The sequence below is a fragment of the Formica exsecta genome, unplaced genomic scaffold (genome assembly GCF_003651465.1).
Source record: "Formica exsecta isolate Colony F162 unplaced genomic scaffold, ASM365146v1 scaffold35, whole genome shotgun sequence".
NCBI lineage: Eukaryota > Metazoa > Arthropoda > Insecta > Hymenoptera > Formicidae > Formica > Formica exsecta.
Window position 1 is genome coordinate 3,952 of NW_021850752.1, and position 15,423 is coordinate 19,374.

At 29.9% G+C, this 15,423-nt stretch overlaps 2 protein-coding genes across 2 annotated transcripts in view; one reads left to right on the plus strand and one right to left on the minus strand.

Annotated features, from left to right (window-relative positions):
• The first annotated feature begins 5,910 nt into the window (after window positions 1–5,910).
• Window positions 5,911–9,925, plus strand: LOC115238564. Its single transcript, XM_029812517.1, has 8 exons — window positions 5,911–6,347; window positions 7,137–7,463; window positions 7,547–7,991; window positions 8,132–8,271; window positions 8,378–8,519; window positions 8,708–8,815; window positions 9,213–9,501; window positions 9,743–9,925. The coding sequence occupies exons 1-8, from the start codon at window positions 6,190–6,192 to the stop codon at window positions 9,913–9,915; spliced, it is 1,782 nt and encodes a 593-aa protein (XP_029668377.1). The 5' UTR covers window positions 5,911–6,189; the 3' UTR covers window positions 9,916–9,925.
• Window positions 9,926–11,416: 1,491 nt separating this feature from the next.
• The window catches only part of LOC115238567, a 5,916-nt gene continuing 1,909 nt past the window's right edge, over window positions 11,417–15,423 (minus strand). Inside the window, exons 2-3 of the mRNA XM_029812523.1 lie at window positions 11,985–12,268; window positions 11,417–11,603 (exon numbers count right to left, since the gene is read on the minus strand). Of these exons, the coding sequence (XP_029668383.1) occupies window positions 11,453–11,603; window positions 11,985–12,268 (435 nt within the window). The 3' untranslated portion in view covers window positions 11,417–11,452. The remainder of the gene's footprint in view (window positions 11,604–11,984; window positions 12,269–15,423) is intronic.

A 15,423-nucleotide genomic window follows, 5' to 3' on the forward strand; every position in this document is an offset into this window, starting at 1 on the left:
ATATACACACACGCGCGCGCGCGCGCACACACACACACACACACACACACACACACACATAATCTCATAATTTTCGAGAATTAACTATACAGTATTAGATATTGGCCTTTTTTTATCGTTAATAAGATTAGTTCAAGATTTCACGTAGAAAATGTATCCTTTATTATCTTATTATTATTTAGTAATTTTTTTTTAAATTTATTTAAGCTCTATTTAATACTTAATGGTCTAAAAAATATATGTAAATTTCTAAATTTTCAGCGTTTTATCAGCACTACTTCTAAAATTATAATCAAGTTTTATTATTCGCTTTGTAAGGCTCTGTCTCTCACGGAATTTCTATGAAATATTATAATTAATGTCATATTTTATATAAATATGTAAAATATTATTGTTATATTGCACTATGATAAAAAGCTTGTAAATAAAGCATTTATTGTAATTTTTCAATAGGATCACTTGCAATTGTAAAATTATCATAACGTAATTTAATTCAATTTATCTTTATTTTGATTTTGTACTCACAATGAATCTCTTACCGGTATATATTGCGAGTCCAATTAATGATTGTAATCTTGTCAGAAATGTTAATGTTGCAAAGAATTGTTAAAAATATTATGCTGCAAAATGTTAATCAATGAAGATTATCTCTGAGGCAAATATATAACATATAAAGTAAGAATAAAATACTGTCTTTCGAACAAGTATAGTCCAGATCGATTACGAATATATGCGAACACAGCCATTTTAAATCGTTTAAAGATAGATTCTTTGGTTCAATTTTCTCTATATGCAGCTATATTTTGTATATATACGTACAAAAATTAATTATAAATTTTAAAAAATAGTAAATTGCTTACATAAAATACTGCACATAAAAATAATAAATACAGTTTTATATTTTTAATTAAATACATATCATGATGCATGAATATTTTTGTGCGACGTACATAAAAAAAAAATTATAAAAATATACTTAATTTTCAACAAATATAAATTTTAAACGTTAAAAAAGTTAAAAGAAATAATTCTTCACTATTATTAGTTTTTTTTTAACACTGCGTAATTACCATCACGTGTGATGATTATTAGCGCTATTTATACATCATATTTTGATATATCTAATAATTAATGAGCAAACAAAATACCTGCCAAGACATTTAAATCATTTATAATAAAAATAAATTACTATAAGAGTAATATTTATTTTATACTATTATATTTCTTATATTTCGTAAAATGCATGTATATAAAATCGTTGCAATTTCAAAACTCTTACTCAGCATCTTTGTTCTTCACATATTTATACCTTGGCATTTGCACCTTTTTTCTAAGAGTAAAATCAAGATCATGAACCGAGAACATATCCGCGCCATTTGAACCATCATCGCTATTTGCGATATTTTTTAAAAATAATTGTTAATGATTTATGCGCTGATGCGCGCCATATAAGATGCATACAATAGCAAACCGGATCTTACCTAACATTTACTGTCAATTATTATATAATATCATCTATACAGGCTGCGTTCCGATATTACTGCCAGTATTGAAAATCTATAGTGTACATAAACTACACGTTTTCAGTAGTAACAATAATATCGGAACGCAGCCATAGTAAGATTAAAGAACAAAGCAGATTATTCTTGCTTTTATACATGATTAATTGTTTCTCGAGGTAAATTCTTTGATTGCATTATATATTTAATATAAGTAAAAAATTTTTATTATTTGCCTTTTCTTTAATCGTCCCATGTAAAAAAAAACCATTCTTAGATATTTTATTTTTGTCAAAAATGTAGTTGATAGCGAGCGGAGCGGATGCGCGAGCGTGGAGTTCCGTATGAGCGAGATAAAACTGCAAAAGAGAATGAAAGTCACGTTTTAGCTTATACAGACGATTACTTTATATACAGAATTTACAGAATATTCACACAGTCTTGTTTAAGAAACGCCTGAGCCAGCGGAGGGCCGATAGGTCAGAATTCGCTTGTCTTTCGAGAAACTCGGCAGGCAACAGTTACGCATCTTCGCCCACACAGAGCTACATATCTAATCGATATCTACTGGATATCGACATATCCATATAATGTCCATATCTACTATGGATAATCAATTGATATCTATTAGATATCAAAAATATCTATATCTCCCGTATAACCAGCTGGGATATCTAGTGAATATCCACATATTATCCACACATCCATGTTAATTAAAAATTTATTTAAAAATATCCAGTAGATATCCATTAGATATCATATAATGTCCACATATTCACGTCCACTGAATATCTGACAAGAATATCTAGTGGATATCCACATATTCTCCACATATCCATGTCTACTAAAAATCTAACAAGGATATCTTGTGGATATCCGATTATTGTCCACATATCCACGTCCACTGAATATCTGACAAGAATAATATGTCATATGCGGGTCTCATAAGACCTAACTTTTAGAACATTAATTAATCATTTTGTGATCAAAATTTAACCAACATACAATGGATATCTACATAATATCCACTGGATATTGTATGGATGCTTAATGGATATCTTCATAAATATCTACTGCATATTGTATGGATACCTAGTGGATATTTTTGTAGATATTCACTGGATATTGTATAGATACCTAATGGATATTTATGTAGATATCCTATAGATATTTATGAGATCTCGAATGGCGGACATTTGGATATCCGTAGCATGTCTAATAGCTGTTTCTGTATATCCTGTGGATATCCCTGGTAGACATTGAAGATATCAAGCAGATATCTAATACATATCATTTTTCTGTGTGGGCGGATACCTGCGTTATCACGTTAGAAGGGATATCTATGCAGGATAACATAAATTCTTGCGGGCAAGCGAATTGTTACACAAAAAGTTCGTTCGATTTGAATAAACATTAATATTGTAATATGCGCAACAAACAGATTCTATCGTAGATCAGGAATCAGTGATTGAATTATAATTGTAAATAAATTTTTCATTTGAAAATTAATATTAGATTCTTATGCATTCATCTCTATATTTGGGCTTTCAAAATAGAGATTTTTCAGATCTTTACATAGAGAAAGCATGTCTTCTCTCGTCTTTCTCTTTATGAGAGAGATTTTTATTCCTCAAAAATTATTCATAGAACTTTCTTTAATCTCCTTTGCAAAAGAGATATTATATACATAGTTTTTATATACATTCAGTTTTTATATACATATTCAGTTTTTTATATACATATTCTTATAATGTTGCTAATTTGACGTTGTCTGATGTTATAGAGTTTACACAGTTTTAAAGTTGCCATGTATGTGTATGTGTGTGTATTATATGTGTGTATATTGCATTCTATAGCTGAATCAACTATCTTTATTTTTATTTTAATAAAAGATTAACTATACATTGAGTTGCACGCTTTATCTTGTAATATCTTACATTATACAAGATGAATCACTAAAGGTGTTACAGGCTAATATTTCTGAAACTGAACGAGAAATGAAATTCTTATCTTCCAGCGACTGTTTGGTATCGAAGCGGGCATTCGACGTAAAAATGATACTTTGCATTGCAATTAACATATGAAATTAACGATTTTAAAATAAGGATTTCATATCTCGCACAGTTTTAGAAATATTAGCTTCTAACATTTTTAGTGATTCACCGTATACATATATACACACATTATAACATAAAATAGATATTATATCGTAAAAGATATCATATCTATTCCTTTAACTAATATGGAATATAAATAGACATGAATTAGCCGTATGTATGACTTTTGCGCACACGATTTTTATATCTATATGTTTAGCAGTGCAACTATATATCTTCTGATACGATTAAATCATTAATATTCGTTTCGTGATATTTCGAAAAGTTTAAGATAATCGAATGTTTTTTTTTCTTTATAGCAAAAGTCAGAATTGAGTATGAAATAAGATGATGTTCTATCTGACCTATCGCTATTTTCGGTGAAAGATATGATTAAAATAATTAAATGCTAGTAAAATTCTAATTTATTTACCAATTTCTAAATTTTTACATATAATAAACAAAATTTTAGTGAGTCTGAAAAAATAGATCATTATTTTTACATTATCATAGAAATTAAGAAAAGTCGACAGACTTTAAGGTCATCTTACCCTCTTTTCTATACTTTCTATGCTTGGCACGTGTGTAATAAACAAAAGGCAGGTATGCAATTGTTCTCTCTTGAAAGAATTTTTTTTGTTTCAAAAATAATAACACTTCTTTGAAACTGGAAAGTCTCTCGCACAGGAATGTATTACCTGAAAGTCTCTTCGAGCTTCAAAGGAATTTTATTGTTTCCGAAAAAACGTTCTTTAAAAAAAAAAAATTACTTTCGAAAACGTTTACATTACACATATATATATTTTTTATTACAAAAGTTTAAATACTTTTAGAATTTTTAATGTATTACATGCAAACTTTAGAGATAAGCAATGTCGAAAAAAAATCAATGATCAAATATTGCAAAAATATAACGATTTTCCATTATACAATCAAAAGAGGATCGACCATCAATAAAATATATTTATCATTTTTCTGCTATTTTTAATCTTACTAATCAAATAATATACATCACAATCAAATAAGAAATTATGATTGCTTTTATACTTATACAAGATAAATATTCTTCGATTTTTTTATTAAATGATAAAAATGTTATACATTTAAAATATTTCTCACTACTTTATTATTACACGATTTTCGAATCCCCACTCTTATACCAAATTCTTATTAAATCCTTAAATTCAATTTATTCTCTTCCTCTTTTAATCGTCTTTTAATCGCTCGAATTTCAGATTTTGTATCAATGATAATGCGATAAGTGATCAGAAATATGACTTTCTTTTACTTTCTATTCTGATAATATTTTATTAGTAGAACGTTGTAATATCTATTAAAAATATATTATAAATCATCTGATTTCCAATACAGTATTCATTCAGGCTGAAATTTCTCATTCGATTGTTATAGGATAAAGGTAGCCTTGAAATCGATGGTGCTCGTATCATAATGCCATTTTGCTCCTAGTTTGAAAAACTAATATATTGCCAAAAAGACTGCGTAGCTATACAATTTCTTAACACATCAAGAGCCATATATGTTTCAAACTCAAAACTAGAATGAGCAACATATCTTAATATATAAATGTGTAACATATCTAGCGATACGGAAATATTTTTCTATGAAATGAAGCGAGTATCGTTGTCATCTATCGGTTGGCATATCAGGTTGTTATCTCTATCAATTACAATATATTCCACTAATTATATCGTAATTCATTAATAAAGAAAATATACTTTTGTTTAGTCATCTATCATACCTTTGTGTTGACCATTTACTTTAACCAATTTCAACTGGAAAATAGTTTCTAACTGTAAGAGGGATTCAATATTTGCCAAGCAGTTTCTTATTCGATTTCGTGAACAGTATCTACCAAAAAATTCAAAATCCGAATTCTTTAATATTCCTTTAAGACTGTATACATAGCAATAGAATTCATAAACTTTGTAGAAAAACTGAAATGGGTAATTTATTAAACCAACTGTTGATATGCGTTGACCGCAAATGAAAAAAATAAATAATTACAATAAATATTCTATCACATTTTAATAATAGCATAAATATAGAAGTTTTCGTATTATTTATTTAACAATTTCTAATATCTAGTATTTAACGATATTTTCGATTAAATATGTATATGCAAAATCATAAGAACATTTTTACTGATGTTATTGCGCACAGCAAATAGAACAAATTTGTTTGTCTAGCATTATTGCCTGGATTACGATAGAATACCTTTTTATTTTAGTATTTGTGACCGTAGCATACGGCTGCTATTCTGTAAATCCTCTATCTCTCTTTTACTATCTTAAAGGCACACAAGTGGAAGGGGAATATTGTATTCTTAGTTTCGTTTTCCTTTTGGACGTATTGTCACGTGACAACTAGTATAAGTAGTGAGAAAGCACAAGACCTTTAGGTTTTCAAAGAAGAATGGTAATTTCAGAATAAGAGGGGACAGAAAGTGTGGAAGACTTCTGTAGTGTACATAAAACACGCACTTGTGCTATCTGCAATTAATTATATGCGAATAGTTTGTTGCGAATATATCCTAAATTACATTATTCTTTGTGTTCTATTGAATTTTTTTCGTAATGGCTACGATAACGTGCTTACCTCAGGAGGTGATTACCATTATTCTCGGCTACAATGATATCAGCGTTGAGGATATTATTAACTTCAAATGTGTGTGCAAGCAATTCCGGTGGGCAGCCAAATATAACAAGTACATGGAAAAAAAGTTTTCTCAGAGGTAATTTTTTGTAATTTTATTTCAATAATCTGTCACACACAATGTATCGTTTCTGCAAAAAATATAAAATATAATATACAAAAATAAAATAAATAAAAAATATTAAATTAAATAATTTGTTATAGTTATGTAATAAGATTATAACGTAATTACAGCTTTGTTTATTGAATTTACTATTGTACGTTCTTATTTATTATTAGTGCAAAATTTAATTACAATTTAAAATTACAGATAATCTATTTTATATTTTCTACCTTAAAAAACAAATAGATTGATATTTTGATTGATACAATGAATATTATGCATTTTTTTAAATATATTACTGTAAATATTTATTATAGGTGCAATAGCACTATTATTAATCATACTTCATTAGTATACATTGTGAACTTATGTTAAAACGGTTGAGATTTCGATACTCGGGGCTCTCGTTCTTTTGTGTCTTTTACTTCCTCAACAATGGAAACACAGTCACATATACGTGCACTCTGTTGCCTTACAGCCGACATTGTAGAAAGACTTGCCATTTTTTCATTCGGAGATTTTGAGAACATCGCGACCATATCACGTTAGATTTCTATGTTTATAATTTGACTGAAGATAGTTCGAAACAGGAATTGACACGTTTTGTTAATTTGCAACTAAAGATGATATCCTTAAGGAATGTGATTACACTTTATTTACCGCGCTCTGGCTCTCACTTGCCCAGTTATTTATTTTATTATATTAATTATACTGTTTAGTGTAATTTTCAAAAATTTGTTAAAATATTTTTTGTACCAATTTCAGATGGCCTTCTGCGAAGAAACTTTACGACAAGCAGTGTAAGGAAAATGAGCACGAAAAATCTAAAGAGAATGAACAGAAGAATAAAACAAGCTCAAACTTTATGGAAACAGGCACAAATTGTACGAAAGAATTACGGAATTATGTGTCTCAAATACTTCATGAACATTACAATAACAATGAGATAATCGATAATTTAACAAAATTTCATCGCATATTTCATTTAGAACATTTACAAAATAATCTTAATAAAGTTTGTGAGCCTGAAAATTTCATAAAATATTCTTTCTTCATTGATGAGATTAAAAACTTGCTTATACAATCTCCACGGTAGGATTCTCAATACAAATTATAGTGCTATTACTTTTATAAACTAATATACTTTTTGCACAGATAATATGTAAATTTTTCAGAAGAACTGGTTGCGATCTAACCGAAAGATATTGCAATATAAAAATGTTTCACTATATGAGGCACTGTTTGGTGAGAAATAAGTTGTATAGATACACAAATCAATCTTACAAAAATCAGCTTTTGGAACGGATTGTTACTATGGCGGCACAATTACTTCAACCCGAAAAGGATGTCTTTTACTCGAGCATAAAGACATCACTAGATAGTATCGCATTAGAGGTACTGGATTACCTCAGAGAAAAACATCCCAACCATTCGATATTTTCGATGTCCGCTGAAATTTTTTCATATTGGGAAAACAATCATATCGATAATAATCAGTGGAACGAAGCAGGAGGGACGCAGATTATGGACATACTCGAGGAATATATACTTGGCAAATTTCAACTATGCAAATGGGGAATGTCTTCCAACACAAAGTTGGAATACTGGTGTATAGATAATGTAAGTTATTATAGATTATTATATATAATAACTTACTTAATTATGGCCAATTATATGCTGTAAGCATGACCATATATTTGTTACATCTTAAAAAAATATTCTCGCTCTAATTAATTTCTCCATTATAATTTCTGGCATAGGTCTTAAAAAATAGATATGGCCAAGAATTAATTTTATTAATAATATATCACAGCGTGGCCAGAAGACTTGGTCTACGTTGCGATGTAATACGTTTTGGTTTTCCTACTTCTCACTTCTTTATTGTTTGGAAACCAAACTTGTAAGTATAATATTAGAATTGGAATTATATCTGAACCATTCGGAATTTATACTCTTATTATACACACACACGCACACATATGTATATAACTTTTTATTGTTTACAGTGCCACGTATAGTTCAAGAAATACAAGATGTTTTAATATAAGTTCTAAGAAATTTTTGTCTTATTATCTTGTTGTCAGGGAACTGCTACACAGGATACATTCAAATATTGGAAACTTCGATGGATTATTAAGAGCTAGACGGGTTGGCAATTACTCATACATAATTTTTATTAAGTTTAAGACTAATAAACTTGTAATCTTGGCAAAGATACGAGTCAATGAAACACGCTTAATAAGCAGAAAGAATAATACAATATTTGATTTTTTTATTTGTAATCAGAGCTTTGTTCATACGTTTAATCTTTGCTCATGTTTAATCCTTATTTTCAGTTTTGGCAACAATTAGTATTATTAGCATTAGAAGATAGTAAACAATATAATAACGCTTTTACGCCGTATGGATTGATTCCAGTGATTGTATACGACAGTATAAATGTGGTATGTTAGCACTATATATATCATATATATTATGCGACGACTTTTCCTACCGTCTCGCGGCTGAGCGATAAACGCGGCCGCCGACTCGTTCTCTCCGTCGCGCGGGTGGAAATTGCGGCGACGGACAGGAGCTAATTCGCCGAACGGAGATGCGGAAGCTTTTTCGATCGGAGAGGGACTCGGCGGACGCGCGCGAGACGGCAACGTCACAATTAATATATGATGTAAAATAATTATAGAAAAAAATTTCTAAAGTTTCTCTGATAGCACATGCACAATCACATACAAATTATAATTATCTATAATTTAACTGCCTGTAATTTAACTTGCTACAAAAATCTATTTAGGAATTATTTGATAAGAAATATCAATTAAAGTCTGATCTTACACTTTTCAGTTCAGCCTTCGCGTTAAAAAAGCAGAGCTATATACAAGACCAGAAGACGTAAAATTTGCGGTTGGTATGATAGTGACACATCAACCTACAGATTGTGCCGGCGTAATAGTAGGATGGCACCGACATCTTGATAGACATCTTGTTACATTCTCCGCAAAGAGTGTGCCGGGTTCTGATATGCACATATATGAACTGCCGTTGAATCATAGTCGTAATTGTAATTTTATAGAGAAACAAACAAATTACATAATTCTTACGGAAAATAATAAAATGTATTATGTGGAAGAAGGTATGTATATCAGCAGACGCGTCTTTATTTAAAATTATATTTGTTTATTCTGCGAGCTTATCTCTTTTTTTGTACACAGAATAAAATAATATTTTATTTTATTTTGATTTATTTTGTTTCTTTTTTAAATTAATTATTTTATTTATTTTGGTTATTATTTTATTTATTATCTTATTTCATTTGTTATTTTGTTTATTTAGTTATCATAAATTTATTTTTTATTCGCATTTTTTTATTTTAGATGCTATAACTTTAACAACGCCGAGATGGATCGATAATAGTGAAATAGGTCGCTATTTTTATAAATTCGAGGGCACGCATTACGTACCAAATAAAATGCTGGCGAAACTTTACCCGCAGGACACCGCTATAACTGCACAGCACCATTGCAGCAACATTGCAACATTGCAGTAATATTGATGCATCTTCACGTACTAAATGTTTTTCTCTATTTCTTCTCGTATGTTTTCTTGTCCTTCCATTTTTATTCTTTAATGATATATTCGTAAGCCTTTCTTTTTAATTTTTTGTACAATTCGTATTTCTTAATTTTTTAACAACATTTTTTATTAACATTATTAAAAACTGTTGGTACATTGGGTTGACTCACAGACATAGCGATATTATTGAATTATTCTATATTCGCGTTATTGTTAGTAATGTAATAAAAATACATTGTATTAAACGTATGTGTCGACTGTTATATCTCACGGATTTATGTGTGTCAATTTTATTTTATTATGTGAACATTATCATCAATAATATCATATTAGTAAAAATATTGTGACTGACAATTTTAATCTTAACCAACTCTAAATAAAACACATGTATAACTATATTACATGCCTGTTTTAAATCTCCGATCATTTTTAATGTTTTTAATTATATTCAAAAATACTAAATATACATAAAAAATATACACAACAGATATATAGATGTATATTTTTAAATATATGTTTACGTAGATAAAATAATTTAGGAGACGATATATTTCATCGTAGCAACATTTATTGACGCAAGTACTCATTTAAGTGAGAAATCGAACGCGTACCCTTTCTAAAAAATGTTTTTAAAGAATATGATATTATTTTTGTAACATGTTTTGCAACCAACATAGAAAATAATTTGTCTATACACAGTCGAATATTTTTAAACTAAACTTCTTTATTCTCAAATAGTTCTTTATTCTCAAAAAGCATTTAACAATAAATATAAATTTTTTTTGGGCCGTTTTCTAAATATATATTTATATATTTACCACTTGATCATGTATGCATAAAATAAAATTATTGAAATGCATTTAAGCGTAAAATTTATATTGGGCTTGTATAATTTGTTTTAAAACGTGGGAAGATCAAATAAATGAATGAAAATTAAATAGGAAATTCAGAATAAAGAATTTGTTTAGTTTTACGAGATTAAAATGGCTCGAATGTAACAATATATAAAAAAAATATATATTATAAAAATTCATGCATATTTTCATGCTAATTTTAATTTTGCATTTTCTCTTATCAAATTAATACGTTCGCCAAATATTGAACGGTAGATTTATGAGTGCGTTGGTGAATAAAACGATATCGCTTAACATCGAAATAATTCTTTCTTTATGAGCATTTAGTTGATTATATTTCCTCGTAATTCTAAAAATTTGTCGGAATAAATATTTCGGCGCAACTATACACAAAAAAGATATCAAAATTAAATAAAGTTTAATTAAAATCAGCCAAGAAATAAGATACCTTTATATATCTTTCAACCTCGTTTTCTTTTTTAATTTATCCAATCACAGTTTAAAAACTATTCATGCCTCGATACTTATGTTCAGATAAAATCATTTCGGCTGCTGAGACAGAAAGTACTGCCAAGAAATGTAGCCTCCTGCTATCAAATAGCGTCACGTGAAAATGTATTTAGGCCAGTCTTAGTTATAGAATTAGCTGGAATCATTCTATTGCGGTGGCAGATAACTCCGATCGACGTTAGTTTTTACTGGCGTGATGCCTTCTGGTCTCGGAAGTCTGATGGGATGTCCCGTTTCTCCGGTCGCAGCAGCGCCTAGCCTGAATCCAGCCCGATATCCGTTCTCGTCAGCGGTGTAGCTAGCGAATGCAAAAATTGTCTTATATTATGCTTTCTTATTTTTTCCTTAGAGAAAATATATGCTTCTGCGTTTTTAATTAAGACATTATTAAAATTAGACGTAAGAATTATCTTATTTTTTAAATTAAAGAAGTTGCAAATTTCAAACAATAACAACAAAAATTTGAATAATTAATCGGCTTATATTCAAGTATCATTCTTAAATAATTTTCGACATTTATTGATCCAAATCCAAGTTCTTTTTTTTTTATATATATAAAATCTGATTTATATAAATAATAAAATAATTAAGCGCAACATGTCAATTGCGCTCAAAATTTTGGCTCTAAACTTGGAAAAACACTTACATCACAGGTAAAATATATAAAATATATTCTTACTGAACGGAAACGGGGATCCCTTCGGGACTCTTATAGGAGAAAGATCCCTCCACTACTCGGACCAATTCGCCATCCACAAGTTTGAAAGTGGCGATCTCCTTCCTCTCGACACCGTCCTCGCTAATGACATTGGTGGAAACCGGTGGACTCGCGGCGATCTTTTGCTCGCTTTCGAAGGGCGGTTTCAGGATCAAACCGCCGGAGCCGCGCGCAAATAGTGGCGCCTTTTGATCCGGGGACAGCTTGTCGGTAAAGCACACTGGGAATGACAGCAAACACCAAATCTATAAGAGAGAATTTAATTTCACTTTCATTTCATTTTAATTTCACATCAGTTATAAAATGTATAAATCTTAATTCTGCTTATTTTATAAATAACACTATATACATTCTCTCTCTTCATAATATTATACAGGGTGTCTACTCAAATTTTGTAAAAAAATTCCCTGATCTACCAGGGTATTTTTGTTCAAAAAAATTTCAAGTAAAGAAATTATTTTAAAGATCTTTAGGTGCAACTTTCTAAAGTAAGTTTATTTATTGTATGCATTTTTTAGTGCTTTTCATTCATGCAAAAGAAAAACATAGAGCCACTTAACGTTTCACGTGCTACATTTGCAAATATATCGAAAAAAAGTGAAGCTTTCGTAAAATAAATAGTTTTTACTTGCATAACATTTTTCTTTTTTACTAAAAATTACAACAAAAAATATATATTGTATATTCAAATTTTCTTAAGACATTGAATATATATAAACAGAGAGAGAAATAGATACATATTTATAATATATTTTAAACACATAATTCACAATTTGGCTTATCGGCGGATGGCTGACTGTTTGCAACATAAGAACAAAATTATTAAAGAGAAAATTTTTTTTTAAATTCCCCGAGAATTTCCTAATAAAGTTCCATGAGAATTCCCTGATCTTTTCCAGGACAAAAGAAATTCCTGCGAATTCTGGGTTTTCCATGTTTTTTCAGGGAATAGATATACTCCGTTGTAATTATATAAATAAATAATAATTAAATAAACAATGAAAGAAGTGTGTTGTATTAATCCTGTGTAAAAAAAACAACAAATTGATAAATTTTTTTTCGTCTTCTAAAAACTTCTCGAGAAAATCGATTTCGGGAATCGACGAACTAATAGCATCTCTCTTCATCTTTGAACGGTTGGATAATTAATTTCCCGATTTCCAATCAAATTCCATGAGAATTCCCTGATCTTTTCCAGGTACGAAAGAAATCCCTGCGATTTCCAGGTTTTCCATGTTTTTCCAGAGAGTAGATACCCCGTTGTAATTATATTAATAAATAGTAATTAAATGAACAATCAGAAGAGAAGTGCGTTGCATTAATCATATGAAAAAATTAAGTTTTTGAATTGTAGGATTAATTTTTTTTTTTGTCTTAAAAACTACTCGAGAAAATCGATTTCGGGAATCGACAAGCTAATAGCATCTTTCCTCGTCTTTGAACGGTTGGATAATTAATGAACTACATCTATCTACGAACGACCAAAGAGGGAAATGCCGAGGATGACCCCGCGACCGATGCGGCGCGTCGCGTTGGATAATCAGCAATCGCTGTTCGTCGCGCCCGGTGATGATGATGGTGGTGGATCCCTCTGAAAAAGGACACTTTCTACTTAATCGATGACCGGCCATCGGCCGGGCCTGCGTTTTGAACGCTCCGGGGCCCGATAACCGGCCGCGCGATTATGAAGACGCAATCGCGGGGCCCCGCGTCTGCATCTAAAAGGAACGGTGCTGGGAATCGCGCATCGTTTCGACGAAGATGAACTCTCAACCCCTGCCACACTGTATATTATAAGAGACAACCGATACTTAACGGCGGTGTCTTTTATCTGAGAAAGATGTAACTGGTTCCCAAAGGGATTGAGCGCTTGAGTTATTAATCTAACGGCTGTTATTAATCAGTTCTCCGAGCATGAAAATATAAATATGAAAGGGAAATTTAATGCAAAGGTTAATAGCGGAAAGAATGTTGCTTATATTGCGTCATTGAAGATTTGTAGAAATAGTTACAACATTACCTGTCGGATTAAACAGCAATTAACACGATATTAGAAGAGAGAAAAGAGAACACATTTACAAATTAACGTATGAAAATAATTTATGTAAATATTAAACTAGCATGCGCATTGTTAATTTATATGCTCAGAAGAAGATTAATGAAACTCTAACAGGATATCTGTCCAAAGCTTGTAAAAAAATTTCCTGAGAATTTCCTGATTTTTCAAGTAATTTATTCAAAATTCCAGGTAAAATTAGACTTTTACATTGAACTTTTTAAAATAAGTTTCTTTTTGTATGCGTTTTCTAATGCTTTTCACTCATACAAAGAAAAAATAAATCATTTAAATTTTTAATATTAAATTTAAAAATGTACTGAAAAGAACTGAATGACTTTTAGCTAGATAGATAAGTATTTTTCATTTGCATAATATTTTCATTTTTTTATCATTAATTATAAGAATTATAATAAAAAATGTGTCCTCAGTATTTTTGCTATGACAATGAACATATAATCAAAGAGAGAAAGATATATATTCAGTTTAAATAAAATTCCATGAGAATTTCCTGATTTTTCAAGGCAAAAAACGAAATCCCTGAGAATTCCAGGTTTTCTAGGTTTTTCCAGGAATGAATAGACACTCTGTCTAAATTAAATATATAAAAAGATTAATAAAATATTCATTAAATAATTAAAGAGATTAATAAAGTTCTAACGCTTCGATGCATTTTGAAAGTTAAAATAAGCCTAAAACATCTATCGCGCGACTTTAGAGAGACATCGATTTATCAAGACTTCTCTATTTTTTTCACACTATCATACTTATTAGGATTATACGGCGCACGTTATGTGATGCAAACGATTCAGTTAGTGCGGTCGTGTATTTTCCCACAAAGATGCAAATGCAGCGCGAGTTGCCAACGCAACGAGGTTGCGCGGCTAACGCGAAATTTATGAGCAATTCGCGCCGTTCGTGTAATCGGCTGCGAATGGCATGCGACATCCACGGGAATTCTGGTAGCGGACCGTGTTCCCCGGTAAAAACTTCGTCTAGATGTAATTTACAACGACGCGCGCGCATCGCGACACGTTCTCTTATCTTTCTCGCTGGTACGCAGTACCGGATTTTACTGTGAATGTGGATCTCATATCCCACTTTTTCCACAAAAACATAATAAAAAGTTACAATATTAAAATGTATTAAATCCAAAAAAATTTTTTTTTATTTGAAAAAATAATTTATTTAAATACTTGCAAAGAAATTCGTTATTTCAATCAAACAGCAAATATATATTATATTAGTAAAATATATAAATAAAAAAAAATAAAAGCAAAATATGCTTTTATTTGTAAATTAAAAAAATTTGATTTTTTATCTTTATTATACTGTTATTTCTTT